Raw genomic sequence first — 19,477 nt, forward strand, 5'->3', positions numbered from 1 at the left:
GAAATCGACCCTCCTGATGTTCGACCGCGTGCTACAACAGGAGAAAGCCGTCAAACAGTATCTCTACAACTACAGTCAAAGGACACAGTCTGGGGAGATGGGGATGTTCTGGCCGAAGTACTGGACACTCATGCAAAATGCCTGCAGGCTCATGTGGCCGTTTGAGGAGGTGACAAACATGGTGAGTCGCAGTGAAGGCGCCATCAGCGACTTGATCCCATATGACTTCTTCCTGGAGCGTGCCGTGCGTAAAGTGGTGGATCAAGCTGTGGATGAGCGTGAACAGGAACAGTTACAGGAGGAAGCGTTGTGGGATCAATTCTCATCAGAACCAGATGTTACCTCAACACCTGCGGCAGCACAGAGGGGGGAGGAGGAGTAAGAGTCGTGTGGGGAAGAGGAGTCAGACTCGGATGATGAGGAAGGTGTTTTTTTTTTAGGAGGAGGAGGCAGCAGAAGAACAACCACAGCAGGCGTTGCAAGGGGCTTGTGCTGCTCAACGCTCCCGTGGTATTGTTTGTGGCTGGGGGGAGGAGGATAACTTACTTGCCATCACTGAGGTAGAGCAAGAGGAGTTGGATAGTACATCTGGATCCAACTTTGTGCAGATGGCGCCTTTCATGCTGTCTAGCCTGTTGAGGAACCCCCATATAAAAAAACTGAAGGGGAATGAGCTGTACTGGGTGGCCACGCTACTAGACCCTCGGTATAGGCACAAAGTGGCGGACATGTTACCAACTCATCTAAAGGCAGAAAGGATGCTGCACATGCAGAACAAGCTGGCAATTATGCTTTACAGTGCGTTTAAGGGTTATGTCACAGCACAACGGAAAAAAGGTACCACTGCCAGTAAACCTTCTCCCATGTCCACGCAGGCAAGGACAGGAAGTTCTAGCGATCTCATGGTGATGTTGGACATGCGGACATTCTTTAGTCCAACGCCTCGCCTTAGCGCTTCCAGATCCACCCTCCACTAATGCCTCGACTGGCAGGTAGCCAACTACCTGGCCTTAAGTGTGGATGTAGACACTGTGAGCAGCGATGAACCTGGACTACTGGGTGCGCAGGCTTGACCTGTGGCCAGAGCTGTCACAATTTGCCATCGAACTTCTGTCTTGCCCTGCCTCAAGCGTCCTGTCAGAAAGGACCTTCAGCACAGCTGGAGGCATTGTCACTGAGAAGAGAAGTCGCCTAAGTCACAAAAGTGTTCAGTACCTCACCTTTATCAAAATGAATGAGGCATGGATCCCGGAGGCTTACTGCCCGCCCGAAGACTAAGTCAGTCCCCACACACAGCATCTCTGCCTGCATGCCGTGTGACTTGCTTCCTGCCCCAAGACTAAGTCGGTCCCCACACAGCATCTCTGCCTGCAGGCCGCTTGACTGCCTTCTCTGCCACCACCAACAGGGTCCACCAGGACTCCAGGCGGATTCCTGAATTTTTAAGGCCGCTGCTAGCAGCGGCTACTATAATAATTTTTCTGGTGCATGTACATGCCTGCCTAATTTTTCTGGCTGCACTGCGGCTGCAACAACAAAACAAAAGGCATGTACATGTGTCAATTCCCCTTTGTGATCGTTACCTTGCCGCGGTGAAGGGGCTTGCGTATCACAATGAAGCAACAATACCGAGGGCCGCTGCTAGCAGCTATATGAGTGTGTTGGGGTTGGGGGGCACACCTGACCCAAGAAAATAGATAATAATGTCATTGCTTAGTTGTGGATAGACCAAATTCGATCAGCTGGACACTCCGTCACTGTTGTTCTGTCATTCAGCTACCTCAGTCCGATCATATGGGCTTGAAAACCACTATCACCTGCACTCTGGCCATGGTGCGCACCAATCCAGCACGGCCGTCACTACACAAACAGCTGTTTGCTGTGCGTTACGCAGTGAGTTTGGTCTGTCAGTGTGAAGCAGTACACTAATTACACTCCCTGATTGATGTATACACATGCAAGATGTTTTAAAGCACTTTAGGCCTCCAATTTAGCAATAAAATGTGATGTCTGCCCTTAAAACGCTGCGTCAAATCCTGATTTTTCCCGGGGAGTTTTGGCGTGTATCCCACTGCGCCATGCCCTCCTCCAGGTGTTAGACCCCTTGAAACATCTTTTCCATCAATTTGTGGCCAGCATAAATGTTTCTAGTTTTCAAAGTTCGCCTCCCCATTGAAGTCTGTTGCGACTCGCGGAAGTTTGCATGTTTGCAAACGGTTGCGAAAGTTTGCGTTCGCGATTCGCGAACCGAAAATTTGAGGTTCGGGCCATCTCTAGTTCACATATTTTCCACCTGCACTAGGAATGCTTACATGGTGTGTTCCACAAAAACATGGAAACATTTAATTATTTGAGTGGTATTAGTTTAAGCAGACTGTGATTGTCTATTGTTGTGACTTATATGAAGATCATATCACATTTTATGACCAATTTGTGCAGAAATCCATATACTGTAATTCCAAAGGGTTCACATACTTTCTATTGCATATATATATATATATATATATATATATATATATATATATATATATATATATATATATATATATATATATATACATACATACATACATACATACACACACAGTGGGGTGCAAAAGTTTGGGCAACCTTGTTAATCGTCATGATTTTCTTGTATAAATCGTTGGTTGTTATGATAAAAAATGTCAGTTAAATATATCATATAGGAGACACACACAGTGAAATTTGAGAATTGAAATGAAGTTTACTGGCTTTACAGAAAGTGTGCAATAATTGTTTCAACAAAATTAGGCAGGTGCATAAATTTGGGCACCCACCACAAAAAATAAATGAAATCCATAATCAGTAGAGCATCCTTTTGCAGAAATTACAACCTCTGAATGCTTCCTGTAGGTTCCTATGAGAGTCCGGATTCTGGTTGAAGGTATTTTTGACCATTCTTCTTTACAAAACATCTCTAGTTCATTCAGGTTTGATGGCTTCCGAGCATGGACAGCTATCTTTAACTCATACCACAGATTTTCAATTATATTCAAGTCTGGGGACTGAGATGGCCATTCCAGAATGTTGTACTTGTTCCTCTGCATGAATGCCTTAGTGCATTTTGAACAGAGTTTAGGGTCGTTGTCTTGTTGAAAGATCCAGCCTCGGCGCAGATTCAGCTTTGTCACTGATTCCTGGACATTGGTCTCCAGAATCTGCCGATGCTGAGTTGAATCTATGTGTCCCACAACTTTGACAAGATTCCCATTCCCTGCACTGGCCACACAACCCCACAGCATGATGGAACCACCACCATATATTTTACTGTAGATAGCGTGTGTTTTCCTTGGAATGCTGTGTTCTTTTTCCTCCATGCATAACGCCCCTTTTATACCCAAATACCTCATCAGTACACAGCACTTTATTCCAAAATGAAGCTGGCTTGTCCAAATGTGCTTTAGCATACCACACGCGGCTTTGTGCTTTGTGCTGTGGGTTTCCTCTGCATACAGCCTCTCCTTGTGTAAAGTGCGCTGAATGGTTGAACGATGCACAGTGACTCCATCAGCAGCAAAATGATGTTGTAGGTCTTTGGTGCTGGCCTGTGGGTTGACTCTGCCAGTTCTCACCATTTGTCACTTCTGTCCATCCGAGATTTTTTTGGTCTGCCACTTCGAGCCTTAACTTGAACTGAGCCTGTGGTCTTCCATTTCCTTAATATGTTTCTTACTGCGGAAACAGAGAGCTGAAATTTCTGAGACAGCTTTCTGTATCATAACCCTAAACCATGATGGTGAACAATCTTTGTTCTGAGGTCATTTAAGAGTTATTTTGAGACCCCCATGTTGCTACTCTTTAGAGAAATTTAAAAGAGGAAGGAAACTTACGATTGACCCCCTCAAATACTCCTTCTTATAATTGGATTCACCTGTGTATGTAGGTCAAGGGTCACTGAGCTTACCAAGCCAATTTGAGTTCCAATAATTAGTTCTAAAGGTTTTAATGACAACGCCCAAATTTATGTACCTGCCTAATTTTATTTAAACAATTATTGCGCACTTTCTGTAAATCCAATAAACTTCATTTCGCTTCTCAAATATCACTGTGTGTGTCTCCTATATGATAGATTTAACTGACATTTTCTATTGTAACAACCAACGATTTATACAGGAAAATCACAACAATTAACAAGGTTGCCCAAACTTTCGCACCCCACTGATATATAGATAGATAGATAGATAGATAGATAGATAGATAGATAGATAGATAGATAGACAGATCGATATTGCGCTATATAAATGCTAAATAACTATAATAACAACAGTGTGTTAGTCAAGCCTGGTGGTGTGAGTGTTATAGTTTGGGCCTACATGAGAGCTGCTGACACTGGGAAGCTACAGTTCATTGAGGAAACTCTGAATCCCAACATGTATTGTGACATATTGAAGGAGAGCATGATCCCCTCTCTTCAGAAACTTGGCTGCAGGGCAGTATTCCAACAAGTTAATTACCTCAAACACACCTCTAATGCTGGGAATACACTGGTCATTTCTGGTGTTCGATTCTGCGCCCAATCATTTTGCCGCTCGATACCCACTTGATTCTCTTATCTTCCGCTCGTTTTTCTTATCTTTTTTCAATTCACTTCAATGACAAATCGATCGGCAAAACGATGGAACGGTGATCGGACATGTCGGAAATTATCTATCTAACCATCTAATCAGCTCAGAAATGACCCAAATATTACCAGCTAAAGAAACTAGAGGGTAAAAGTGCTGGACTGGCCAAGCATGTCTCCAGACCTAAGCCTTTCTGAACATTTGTGCGGCATCCTGAAACAGAAGCTGTAATTTGCCAGTAATCTGATCTGGGTAATTCCTCCACAGGGCACAAACAACTGGTTTCACTACTTAAATATCCACAAGAAAGAACATAATTTTCAGATCATTTGCCTAATTTGCACAGATTTATGTCCAGCAAATAGTAGTTTCTGTCAAGAGTGTGATCTGTGTAGTTCTGTTTGTTATGTTGTGTGCCCCATCCTCTGTTTGCATGTTTTTGTGTCACTGTCTGCGCCCCGTCCTCTGTGTGTGTGTGTGTGTGTGTGTGTGTGCGCGCCTCTTTGTTCCCCATCCTCTGTGTGTGTGCCTCTCTGTGCCCTGTCGTGTGTGTGTGTGTGTGTGTGTGCGCCTCTCTGTGCCCTGTCCACTGTGTGTGCTCTTTTCTGTGCCCTGTCCACTGTATGTGTGTGCGCCTCAGTGCCCTGCTCTCTGTGTGTGTGCCTCTCTCTGCTCTCTCCTTTGTTTGCGCCTCTCTCTGTGTCCTGTCCTCTGTGTGTGGCTCTGTCTGCGCCCCATCCTCTGTGTGTGTGCCTCTCTGTGCCCTGGAGATGAAGATTTCATTTTTCAGCACGACCTGCTTTCGGATGAAAGCAACTTTTGCATGTCATTCGGAAATCAAGGTGCCAGAGTCTGGAGGAAGACTGGGAAGAGGGAAATGCCAAAATGCCTGAAGTCCAGTGTCAATTACCCACAGTCAGTGATGGGCTGGAGTGGAGTGCCATGTCAGCTGCTGGTGTTGGTTCACTGTGTTTTATTAATGGCAGGGTCAATGCAGCTAGCTATCAGGAGATTTTGGAGCACTTCATGCTTCCCTCTGCTGAAAAGCTTTATGGAGATGAAGATTTCATTTTTCAGCACGACGTGGCACCTGCTCACAGTGCCAAAACCACTGGTAAATGGTTTACTGACCATGGTATTACTGTGCTCAATTGGCCTGACGACTCTCCTGATCTGAACCCCATAGAGAATCTGTGGGATATTGTGAAGAGAAAGTTGAGAGATGCAAGACCCAACACTCTGGGTGAGCTTAAGGCCGCTATCGAAGCATCCTGGGCCTCCATAACACCTGAGCAGTGCCACAGGCTGATTGCCTCCATGCCACGCCGCATTGAAGCAGTCATTTCTGCAAAAGGATTCCCGACCAAGTATTGAGTGAATAACTGAACATAATTATTTAAAGGTTGACTTTTTTGTTTTAAAACACTTTTCTTTTATTGGTCGGATGAAATATGCTAATTTTTTGAGATAGGAATTTGGGGTTTTCATGAGCTGTATGCCAAAATCATCAATATTAAAACGATAAAAGGCTTGAACTACTTCAGTTGTGTGTATTTGAATCTAAAATATATGAAAGTCTAATGTTTATCAGTACATTACAGAAAATAATGAACTTTATCACAATATGTATTTTTTTTGAGAAGATCCTGTACATACTAAATAATAATAATAAAAAATAATTTTAAACAATACCAGTTGCCTGGAAATCCTGTTTATCCTCTGCTTCTAATACTTTTAGCCAGAGACCCTGAATATGCATGTAGATCAGATGTTTCTAACAAAAATATGACAAGATCATCCACATGCTTGTTTCAGTTGTGTGATTCAGACACTAATGCATGCAAAGAGAGCAGCAGGACTTCCAGGCAATTGTCATTGTTTAAATGGAAATTAATATCACTCTCTTTAGGTTCCCTTTAAGAATTGGGTCAGGTTAAGAACGAACCTACAGTCTGTATATAGTAAATCAACCATAGGCTGTATTACAAAAAAAAAATCTGTTCAGTCTTTTCAAATTAAGAGCTTGGTAGGATCTAATGCATTGTAAGTAGAAACCACAAGTGAGGGGTCATAGCTGATATTCATCCAGCAGCCGGTACATTTAAAAACATGTTTTTAGTTTAATCAGAATATCACAATATTCCAGAAATGGAACAAGTGCTTATACTTCTGTATATGTGCTGTACTTGAGGAATTAAGATGGGGCTTTTTCCTTGATTTAAATGAAAAACTTTTGTTTGTGGTCGTAGTAAAAAGGTAGAATCCCTCATTACAGATGCATTGCTGTTTCCTGTTTTTGGTAAAAATCATCATGTTTCTCATGAAATGTTTAAATAGGTGGTTAAAACTGTTGGACTAACTAACGGCACCTTGTGGTCTAACTGCCTTTTAGATCACTTTTTACATTGAAGCTGCAGAGTATATAATGACACCCTTGTAGTATTTGTGGTTATTTATTTTTAAGTTTTGATCTATGACTAAAGATTTTTTTTAAATAATTCATTCATATTATGTACTTATCCTAGAAAAGCCACTTCAGTATATTTTTTTATGTAACTTACAATATAGAACTTGACCGAGCATTGACAAGGTGAAACTTGTATTATTTATACACAAGTTAAAATGTTTTCATTCATGTAGTATTTATATAAGCAAATATTAAGCAAGTCTTTCATGACATGCTGGCTAACTCATCGATATGAATGAGTTTGGAACGAAAAGAATGATGCACTGGGAGACATCTCGGAGCTCACTCCAACCTGAATTATCGAAAATACTTTCTGTTTTAAGAAAGCAAACTTTTGTTTTCCATAGCATTTTAGTAAGAGGGCTTGTAGCCCCTTACACACTCCTAGGAGTTCTGGTTCACCATGAACTTGCTGGGTACTCTTTTCCCACTGGGTGTTTCAAGTCCTACTCCATAGAGCCACATTAGTCCATGCCATGCACTGATGAGTGATGAGTATCAATCAGTCCGAAACAGAATGTGTGCTTGTTTGATTATTGTGGCTCTGTAATATTAACAAACTGACACATCATTGCATTCCAGTGGATCTGGAGGTGTGACTAGCTTCCAGGGACAACAATGGATAGTTTGCATATTTCAGCAGTGATGTACTGTGAGACATCTGGGAGCTTCAACCTGAATTATCGTAAATACTTTCTGTTTTAAGAAAGCAAACTTTTGTTTTTCGAAAGAAAAGAAGAAATAAATAATTTGCATTACAGTTTTAAGGGCAAAGGTGTTATCTTTATCACTGTGATCAAATCTGACAGAAATCGATTGCCCTAACATGTCCAATCAGTCAAATGTAGATTGACAGGATGAAAGATTTTCACCGATCGGGGGCAAGGCAGGAGCGACAGTTCTTCATTGGCCCATAGCGTTGCACTGCATCATACAGTGCAAAACTGCAGTTTGATTGATTTTCAATAGATCCCATGCTGGAATCTATTAAAAATTGATATGCTCTGTGTGTTGTAGAAATAGATTTTTCTCTGAATTGGTTCATAATGGAGAGGAAGCGATTGTTTGGCCACATCAGCTGGCAGTCTATAAGTCTTTGCCCACCTTTACCACAATATGATGCCTTAAAAAACCTATTGTTCAATCTCCTTGGTACATCGTTTGTTTTTATTATTTGATAATTATGTAGTGTTATCTTCCTATCTTCCACAGCACTATGTGGAGTATTTAATCTTGAGACTAACTGTGCCTCAGTCTCACAATGTAATCCCTATTATTATCTGTGGAATGCCTTGCCTTGCCTGCTGGTGACAATGTTCATGGAATAAAAGGCTTGCAGTTACATAGTTATTTGGGTTGAAAAAAGACATCCATCCATCGAGTTCAACCAGAAAACAAAGTACAACACCAGCCAGCTCCCTCACATATCCCTGCACCTCCACCACACTTGTACCTCCTAACAGCAGATATCCTTCCATTATTACCAGCCTATTTTGCAGTAATCAGAAGACAAACCTATTTGCGCCTATTTAAGGAATGAACTTCCACTTTGCAAACAGTGCAGCATTGTTTAGCCTTAGCTGAGTGCTGCTGGTCTCTTGCACTTGCATTTATTGCAGCTGTTCGTCATCTGTTTTGCTTCCCCTAGCAGAGGCGGCCTTTGGGGGGGGCGCACGTGGGGCAATCGCCCCAGGCCCTGTGCCTGAAGAAGGCCCCGCACCCTCTGCAGGGAACTCGGATTACTGTGTGACAGTACCTTGTCACAGAGAAGCAAAGCAGGAGAATACGGGCCAATAGCAGCAGCACCAGCTTCCCATTAGCCAATGCTGGTGCTGCTGTGGCCATCCAATTATAAAGGAGGGAGGGACAATATTTTAAAGAAGTGCTGCTCAGCTGAAATGCCTTGTCCTTGCAATCATTGCCGTCCGAGTAGCAGCTGAGTCAGTCCCGCCCCTTGGTTTAGCCAGCCAACTTCAGCCCAAACTTGTGTCCCTCTCAGCCTCCCCTTTATTTCCCGTTGGCCAGGCTATGCCCCCTCTCTCTACCGCAGTGGTAGCCTGGCTGCAGTAGCCCACAACAACTTGTTGTGAATTCTTTGTGCAGGGGAATCCAGGATGAGTGCGGCGTGGGATCTGACTCTGTTCATGCAGGTAGACCATGCTTCTGCATAAGCCATGCTGGGGTCCCTGCATATGATCAGTGGTGCCCATCATATATCTAGCACAAGCCCTTAGCCATTTGTCTGCTGGAGCTTGCTCACTCACTAGCTTTTTCACCTTTTCACTCTGCCTGCCTGCAAAGTTCCCTAACATCACGGAGAACAGGAGGTGCAGGAAGGTCCCCTGGGGTCAGTATCCCTCTCCTTTGAATACACTGCCACTTTAGGCTAATTAACCTGGATAACATTTTTTAGTATGAGGTTATCTGTCTGCTCGTATTCCCTGCAGTCGGGAGCTTCTCTGTCTGTTGCAGGGACAGACTAGACCAGAGAGGAGAGCCATCATATATCTGTGTACACTGGTTTGACAATGCAGCCTAATCAATCACCTTGGTCAATTGTTCTGATCAATTCCTCCAACCAGACAGCCCAAAGGTCGTCTCATGTGTACATAGCATATTCTGTACTTTGTGTATACTGTAATTTCAGTGTTAGCCATAGGCAACAACATTTTACCTAGCTACGCCACTGTGTGTGAATGTGTGTGTGTATCCACAGCAGATCTGTGTGTGTATGTGTACTTACAGCCTATCTGTGTGTGTGTATCCACAGCATATCGGTGTCTCTAGGCCCCACATATGACACCCACTCCAGGTCCTGCCCACTCTAAGACCGCCTCTGCTCCTGGTATTGGTCCTAGCCTGTCTTTCACCTGTCCTGCTGTTTGCTGATTTTACACAGCTTTGATATCTGATTTATTTGGCTTAACCCTGCATCCTTGACTTCTGTTTATGTACCGCATACTTAATAATAATCCTAACATTTGTGAAGCGCTTTTCTCCTGTTGAACTCAAAGCACTTAAGAGCTGCAGCCACTAAGGGCATGCTGAAGGGGCCACCCGGCAGTGTAAGTCCTGCCCAAGGACTTCTTACTGAATAGGTACTGACCACAGCCAGAATTTGAACCCCGGTCTAACATGTCAAAGGCAGAGCCCTTAACCAACAGGAGATATTGGCAGCGCTTCCTAATACAGGCTACACCCAAGTTGACCAGCTGCATAGACTGGCAGAGCCCAAAACAGATTACACAACCTGCATTCAAAACAGATACAGCAAGGGAGGATGTTAGCTTCCAAAACAGTTTGCACACAGATTGTTAAGTACTAGACTCTTCTACGGTGATGATGGGCCCTCACGGAAAATACCTAACCACTAGCTAAACCTAACCACTAGCTAACAGTTAAAACATAGTGTGAACCTGAGGCTGCTAGCCATAAATGGTCTACACATTTTCTAAAGAACAGGAAAAAGATTTACAGCACTTCTAATCAGGCTGCAATTGAAATGAAACCAACAAAAGGCATACACCGCCACCCAGGGACTTAATAACTTAAATACACACTTTGAATGCAAAGCCATTGCAAAACTATACACTAAACCCTAATCTAATTAAACTGAATGCAAACTGATACACATGGATGCAGCTACCAGCTAGCCATAAGTAGACTTACATTTTTGTACAACAGTAAATATTGGTAGGTATTGCTGTTGAAAACAAATAAAACCCTGAGAATCCCCCCATGAAGAGATGAACTGGCCTAAAACCTGTCAGTTCTGTCAGATTTTGACTGCCTACTTTTTTTGCGATAGTGGTCCTTTAACCAGTACACTATCCAGCCACTGTACACTATTCAGCCACTTAAGGCTGTATATGTCTGTGTATATCATTACCTAGGTATTTTTTTCTATATTGCATTAGTTAGGTAGATTTTGGTGGTGTTGTATATGCACACCTGGTCATTGTTTTACTGTATATACACTATTGCAAATAAATATTCAGTTCACAATACATATTCTGATGTGTAGTTCTCAGTACTTGCTGCAAGAGTAGTCATCTGTTGTCTGTGTCTGTTCCGTAACACCCTACAAACAGCTCAGGGTGTCCCAAAACTACTAAGAAGTATAGGGGACTAAATGAGACCGAAAAGCCCTTCTACTAAAAAGCAGTGCTCTCTGTAGTTTGCCTTTTTAAAACAGAAGCTATTTGCGATAATTTAGCATTAAGTGAGTGACGTGGTCTCCCACAGTGCATCACTACTGACTATGAAAATTATTTCTTTATGCCCCTGAAGCCAGGCTTGCATCCAGAACTGCTAGTGCTGAATAGCAAACCTATAGCTTATAAATCTTACGGAGCCACATCAATCAAACATGCAGACAGCCTGTTTCGGACTGTTGGTCCTCCTCAGTGCATGGCAGGGATTGATATGGCTCCATGGGATAGCGCTTGGACCAGTACAACAGAATACCCAAGCAGCTTGGGGTGACCCAAAAACTACTAGGAAAGTATAGGGGACTAAAAGATACTGAAAATCCTTTATTAAACAGAAGATATTTGCCATAATTCAGCTTTAAGTGAGCAACTATGGTGTCCCGCAGTACATCACTGGATATCAGCTGTTCGTACCCGTGGCGGGCAGCGAGCACATGGTGTGTTCGACCCTCCTCCTATACATTATCACTGAGTTAAACTTTAACCCCTTACCTCACAGTCAGCAGGCACATGGCAGCCAATTTGCCTGCACTTACCCACGGACCCCCCCCCCCCCTCTATAAAACGCAGTTGCACCGGCCATGTTTCATTCTGTTTCTGGCTGTAGTAGTAAGAGGAAGGAAGAGAGCGCATTGCTGTGATAGGAAAAGTTAGCTAGGCCTGTTTTGTTGTTGCTCATTGACTGACTTGCTGTGAAAGCACCCCAAATAGCCCTTTTGAGGGCTACCAGTTCCTACTACATCGTTCTGCTGTGGATTTTTTTTTGTGTGTGCGACACTCCAAAGCCCACTGGCACCCACCCAGAGCTGTGCTTTTGCAACACAGAGCTAGCACTGTGCTAGCTGCGTGTGCACTCCGATCGCCGCCGCTCCTCGACGATTAGCCGCCGCTCGCCACTCCGCCCCCCCCCCAAGACCCCGTGCGCTGCCTGGCCAATCAGTGCCAGGCAGCGCTGAGGGGTGGATCGGGACTCCCTTTGACGTCGGTGACGTCACCCCGCCCATCGCCATGGCGACGGGAGAAGCCCTAATGGAAATCCCGTTCAGAACGGGATTTCCGGATGGGCTTGATCGCTGGAGGCGATCGAAGTGCGTAGGGAGATGCCACTGCAGAGTGGCTGTCATGTACCTAGCGCTAGGCTAGCTACATGTTTAAAAGAAAAATGTAAAATAGTGCTGCGCTGCCCCCTGGCGGTTTTAATTAACCGCCAGGAGGGTTAATGGGAATATTAAGAAAAAAATGGAAAAAAACATTATTTGTCAGATTTCGGCCATTATAACTTTAAAATAATACATGCCACCATAATTAAAACCCACGTATTGTATTTGCCCATTTGTCCCGGTTATTACACCATTTAAATTACGTCCCTATCACAATGTATGGTGCCAATATTTTATTTGGAAATCAAGGTGCATTTTTTTCAGTTTTGTGTCCATCACTATTTACAAGCTTATAATTAAAAAAAATATTAGCAATATAACCTCTTGACATGCATATTGAAAAAGTTCCTTAGGTAACTATTTGTTTTTTGTTATTGTAATTTTTTATTTTTATTAAAAATGTTTGAGTAATTTTAAATGTAAAAATGTCTATTCATTTAAAAAAAAATATGTATGTAGATGTAGTTTTACTATTTGACCACAAGATGGCCACAGTCAATGTTTGTTTCTGGCTTCCTGTAAGCGTATATAAAGCAAAATTTTGCAAGTGACAAATGTTAAAAATATAAAAGACTTGCTAGGTTATTAGTACACTTTAGTCTTTTTATTCTGTTGTTTGCTCAAAATCTTAACATACCATACAATTTTGAACTAACATTTTTTGAAATTTGGCCACTTTAACCGCCTCCAGACCAGACAGGCTTTTTTGGTCCAAAAATTGTGGTCACCGTCATTGCACCGCACGGACCCGCCCTGCTCTGCCGTTGCTGAAGCTCACTCATGTTTTCATTAGCTCCAGTGGCGTAGCTAAGGAGCTGTTGGCCCCGATGCAAGTTTTACAATGGGGCCCCCCAAGCACTCTATACATAACAATTAATATGGCGCACCAAAACCTACCAATGGCAACTACAGTGTCAGAGTTGCAAGAAGGGGATGAGGAATAGTTTGTTAATGATTACCACTATTCAAAATATCTATAGAAGTGATTATTATGAGCACAGGAGCAATAGAGAGCTAATTCTGCAGTTAAGAGAGGGCCCTTTCGGGGCCCCTCTGGCCCAAGGGCCCCGATGCGGTCGCTACCTCTGCACCCCCTATTGCTACGCCCCTGATTAGCTCCTGACCCTGTGAGCAATTGGGGTCAGGCTCCTGACCGGTTCACAGAGCACTGCTGTCATTCCGACAGCAGGGCAAGTGAGCTGCAGTGGTGGCGGTCAGGGCAATTGGTTGTAGCAGAGGGAGCCTGTGGCGCAGTAATTGAAATCTATGCCATGGCAGGAATAAGCAGCCGTAAACAAGGCGTAGAAACACAGGCTTTCAAGTATTTTAAAGCCCAGTTTAACCCTGGCAGTGATTTTACCTTTTATGCTGAATGATTTGTGCTAAATGTGTGCTAAATGGCATCTATACAAACAAGTTGCGGTACTGATTTAGTAGGTAAGACAATCTGATTTTGTGTGTGTGTGTGTGTGTGTGTGTGTGTGTATGTCTCATTTCATCACAATATATTATAGTATTGTAGAAGGCAACTAAATACCAACAAAAGAAAACAAAATAACCTATAATTATAGTTTTTAATCATTAAACTATTTTTCAGAACAGCAATGATAGAAATACAGTAAGCAGTTATATCATAGGTTAAACATAAAGGACCTGATGTGCAAAAGGCAAGTAAATTTGCTGTGCATAGGTTGTGCACTGCAATTTCACAGGTACTAACGGCAGGGGAGCAGCACCTGTTACACTATTTACGCCACGCCAAGCTGCTATGGTAACACACATCATTATAGCACTGCGCATGTTACCCTTCTAGTGTAATGGGTGACGCTCCCCTTACATTAGAATCAGTAAAATTGCTGCTACTGCCTGCACTCGGCAAATTTACCAGCTTATGTGCACAGGTCCAAAGTTATCAAAGTAAAGTTATACATGTTATTTCAGTCATTTGGTTTTATAAAAAGCTACATAGCTGACACTTTCTTGAGCTAGATGGATTAACACATTCAGTAATATTTACTTTGCCAAGCCGTTTACTTAATTTTATAATTTTTATTCAAAAAGGATTTTGATGATAGCAGTTCTAGCTAAATAATGTTATATTTTCATCTTCTTGAACATTTTAATGATATTACACAGTTCATATTACACAATTTATAATACGTAATGTTAGTAACTATTTATTTTGCAAACTGCTGTCATTTAAGAAAAGTAAATTCTGAAGACCCACTACAAATTTTGAGCTCAGTAAAAGTTCAACATAAAGCAAAGCCTTAATTTTGCTTTAGAAAAAGAAATCCTTTAATAATTCCTTTTTTATTTTGAGACATTTATGGTGCAAGTTTGAACTTAATGATAAGCAATACTGGGCAGTATATTAAGCTCTTCAAGAGTAGCAGACCATAGGTAAGTTGTGCCGCTCGGTACATCACAGGATAAATGAGTAGAGTGCCTAGACAGTTATTGAGGAAAGAAACAGAGAAAATATGTTAATCTTATTAATGCCTGTGTACATTGTTTAACATCTAAAAACTTTTACATTTTAAGGGAACCTGAAACAAGAAGTGTATGGAGGCTGCCATATTATTTTCATTTAAACTATACCAGTTGCCTGGCAGCCTTTCTGGTCTATTTGGCTGCAGTAGTGTCTGAATCAAACTAGAAACGAGCATGCAGCTAATCTTGTCAGATTTGACAGGAATTTTAGAAACACCTGCTGCATGCTGGTTCAGGGTCTACGTCTAAACATATTAGAGTCAGAGAATCAGCAGGATAGCCAAGCAACTGGTATTGCTTCAGGTTCCCTTTAAGGTAGATCACAGTTTAATAAAATTGGGATAGACAATGTACAGATCACTTTTAAAGGGAACCCTAACTGTAAAAAAAAAAAAAAGTTTTACTTACCTGGGGCATCTACCAGCCCCCTGCAGCCATCCTGTTCCCTCGCAGTCACTCATGGCTCCTCTGGTCCCCCGCTGCCAGCTAGCTCCATTTTTGCCGACTGGGAGTCGGCCGCCATGCATACGTTTTTACGCAATCCTGCTGGTGCAGGAAGCTATTGCAGACATCAACAAGTACATTTTACGCGTTACGGGTGTATTGCGTAAAATTTTACGCATTACACCCGTTCTGCATCAAATGTACTTGTTGATGTCTGCAATAGCTTCCTGCACCAGCAGGAATGCGTAAAAACGTACGCATGGCGGCCGGCCAACTCCCGGTCGGCAAAACCGAAACTAGCTGGCAGAGGGGGACCAGAGGAGTCATGAGTGACTGCGAGGGCACAGGATGGCTGCAGGAGGCTGGTAGATGCCCCAGGTAAGTAAAACTCATTTTTTTTACAGTTAAGGTTCCCTTTAAGTCCACCTGAAGCATTGCACAAAAAAAAGTTAGTTACCTCGATATTGGCTGGGAGCATGGCTGGAAGAAACTTATTTGTTTGGAGCCAGATGTGGGAAACCTTTGTATCAACCACAGGTTCTCCACTACCAAGGTTAATATCTTATTTTTTTATTTATTTATTTATTATTTTTTTTACAATGCTTCAGGTTTATTTTAAATTTGTGTTTACAATAACTAACTAGCTATTTAAAAAGGGGGGTTGGTTCCATTTATTTAACTTGCCAACACTTCTCCTGATAACAACCAGCTGCTTATAGCCGTTCATAATGTGTATGTTCACATCTATACTGTGCCTGATAATACAGATTACTATTCTGCTGGTGTCATGTAAACTGAAACAATATATGCTATTTAATGTTATCTGTAAAATTAATTTGTATATGAGTACCTTAGAGGTTTTGCATGTCCTTCAGGACCGTGCTGAGGGGGAGCCTGGAAAGGCACCAGCCTCTGAGCGCAGAAACCAGAGGACATACCTGTGCCTCCCCAAGTGTCGTTTCACTCCCCCCCCCCCCCGCCCCCTTGCACGGCCAGATGCAAAGTGGTGCAAGCAGAAATAAGGATATAACTCATCTGTCAGTGCCGCCAGAAACTTATGCCTGTCATCTCCACATTGTACAGTTCAGTATCTCCTCTCTGATGCCCTTTAGTTGTGCCTCTCATTACTGTGCTGCTGGAGGAGTCAAAAAGGAGATGCTGAACTGTGTGACCTTGAGAAGATGTGCTGAAGTTCTCAGCTGCACTGACAGGTGAGTTGTACAATCGCTTCTATTCACACCAATCTGCATGTGGGTGGTAGGGGGTTTTACACAGACCTGAAGGGCACATATGGCTAACTTTACTGGGGGGAAACTACCTAACACTGAAGGGGGGGGCACATCTGGCTACTATATTAGTGCTAAGGCTAAGTAATCCTGTGAGCACGTATGGCTAGCAATTTGGGGGAGGGGTTACCTAATACTGGGAGCACATCTGACTATCTATACTGGGGGCAAGACCTAGCTAATACTGGGGGCATAGCTAGCTAGATCAACTGGGCAGGTGTCTTTCTAATGCTCTGGGCACATTCGCTACCTATACTGGGACAGGCACAATTCAAGGAGAGCACACTTTAAAACCTCTGCCTCTAGTACTGGAGATCCTTGACCTGGCCCTAATGGCTTTTAATTGCAATGCCCAAGTAAAACTGTAGACATGAGCCTGTCAAATACACCTGAAATTACTACATGTCATTAAGACCTCAGTGTAATGTAATGCCATGGCACCCTGATCAGGCATTGTCACCCACAGCAATCATTATATACATTTTTATATCACTAGCAATTTATTATTTTAAAATACATTAGCAGGAGCCTTTAATAGTGGGATGCGGTTGAACCAATTCTTGGTTTGGACAAGAGAAAAGTGGTCCCAAATAAGACACTTTGTTAGTAGTTCCCATTTGAACCTCCCAGCAGGGCTGGATTTACCATAAGGCACTGTAGGCACATGCCTACAGATGCCTGAAGATGGAAAGGCAGCGCACTCCCTTCTCTTGGTGCCTACCTTCTTCCCTATTCCCCAAGCAGAGCGTAAATGAGAGGTTACTCCTCCAGCTCTTGGCATTCCACTGATGAGATCTCTCATCAGTCGGGAGCACCACTAGCTACTTAATGCTGAGGGTACCTCTGGCTACCTTATGCTAAGGGATACCTGTAGCTACCTATGACAGGCAATGGAAGTAAGGGAAAAGTAACAGCTGGTCCAGTCAGCACATCTGTGGTGCAGTTTGGCAGTGGTTTGTAGGTTCATGGAGGGCAAAGTCTAGGGTGCCAGGACATCTGTGCCTATAGGCTCCTGTGATGTAAATCTGGGCTTGCCCCCCAGAGAGCTGGGGGGAGCACCAGACACAGGATCCTCCCCTAATTGGTTCACTCAAATACTGTCCACTGGATTCTTTAAATCCCTGGTCCCATACCAAATAATACACAGGCTAACCAGGTTTGAATAGTTATGTATGTCAGAGTCAGTCCTATCATATACACTTTCCAAGATTTACTTGTTTCTGGTCAATTCTCTAAGTGATTCCCAGTTAGACAAGCTAAAAGAGAAATTACATACCGATGTAGGGCTGGTTTTTGAAGATGAGGAGAGGGACAAGACTTTTGTGCTTTCCCATAAAAGGTCCTCTTATATATCCTCCCCAAGAAGGGAATTACAAACGTTCACGAGATGGTACAGAGATCCAATGAGCATTCACAAATACAATTGTAATCTGGAGAATGTTGGAGGTGTGGTGAGCCAGTAGGTAGCTTTCTCCATAGTTACTTAGTTATTTGGGATGAAAAAAGACTTACGTCCATCGAGTTCAACCAGAGAACAAAGTACAACACCAGCCTGCTCCTTCACATATCCCTGTTGATCCAGAGGAAGGCAAAACAACCCTTACAAGGCATGGTCCAATTAGCCCCGAAAGGGAAAAAATTCCTTCCCCACTCCAGATGGCAATCAGATAAAATCCCTGGATCAATATCACTGGGCATTGCCTAGTAATTGTAGCCATGGATGTCTTTCAACACAAGGAAAGCATCTAAGCCCGCTTTAAATGCCGATATAGAATTTGCCATAACTACTACCTGTGGTAATGCATTCCCCATTTTAATCACTCTTACTGAAAAGAACCCTTTCCTAAATAAATGGCTAAAACGTTTTCTTCCATGCGCATATCTTGTCCTCTAGTCCTTTGAAAAGGCCTAGGGACAAAAAGCTCATCCGCCAAGCTTTTATATTGCCCTCTGATGTATTTACATGTTAATTAGATCTTCTCTAAGGCGTCTTTTCTCTACACTAAATAAACCCAGTTCATCTAACCTTTCTTGATAAGTGAGACTTTCCATCCCTCGTATCAATTTTGTTGCTAGTCTCTGCACCTGCTCTAAAACTGCAATACCTTTCCTGTAATGTGGTGCCCAGAACTGAATTCCATATTCCAGATGTAGTCTTACTAGAGAATTAAACAGGGGCAATATTATGCTAGCATCTCAAGTTTTTATTTTCCTTTTAATGCATCCCAAAATTTTATTAGCTTTAGCTGCAGCGGCTTTAGAAAGTGAGGTCCGCACAATGTCAGTAGGATCAAACCGGCTTTATTAAATCAATCACATAAAGGCTAAAATCCAACACCACACGCTGACATGTTTCGGACGTTACACGTCCTTAATCATAGCATAGGTGCAAGTGAACAAGGGTGGTCTTTAAGTAAAGTGGCACCACACCCGGTAACACATGCTCGAGACTCCACCCTCACAAAGAAGTGTATCATAAAAAATTGGGGAATGTCCCAATCACTATAATTAGAATAAAAACATATACAAAGTATAAATACATATGATTAAATACGTTGCAAGAAAACCACAGCAATAAATATGGCATGAAATAACACAGTACTGTATGCATTATATAGGACAAAGCAAAGTAAAAATTAAAGCAAAACAGAAACGGTACCACTATCAGGTAACTGAGTGTAGGTCCCATCTAGCATTAAGGCCTCTTGGTGAGCGCGTCCCTAACTGGAAGATCCAATATGCTTCTCGAGTGAGGAGACGTTTGTAGACGTCACCTCCTCTCAAGGGTCTGCTGACACGCTCTATGCCCTGAAATGAAAAAGAGGACATATCC

The 19,477-nt window shown here is 42.8% G+C and overlaps 1 protein-coding gene and 1 gene segment (V, D, J or C); one reads left to right on the forward strand and one right to left on the reverse strand.

Moving 5' to 3' along the window:
• STARD3NL (STARD3 N-terminal like) overlaps positions 1-19,477 on the forward strand; it is a 673,845-nt gene that overhangs the window by 461,137 nt on the left and 193,231 nt on the right. The gene's annotated exons all lie outside the window — the stretch shown is intronic.
• The window catches only part of LOC137519339 (T-cell receptor gamma chain C region C7.5-like), a 162,787-nt gene continuing 158,057 nt past the window's right edge, over positions 14,748-19,477 (reverse strand). Inside the window, 1 exon segment of the C gene segment in view lies at positions 14,748-14,870. Within this exon segment, the coding sequence occupies positions 14,749-14,870 (122 nt within the window).

This window comes from Hyperolius riggenbachi, chromosome 5 (assembly GCF_040937935.1).
Source record: "Hyperolius riggenbachi isolate aHypRig1 chromosome 5, aHypRig1.pri, whole genome shotgun sequence".
Taxonomy (NCBI): Eukaryota; Metazoa; Chordata; class Amphibia; order Anura; family Hyperoliidae; genus Hyperolius; species Hyperolius riggenbachi.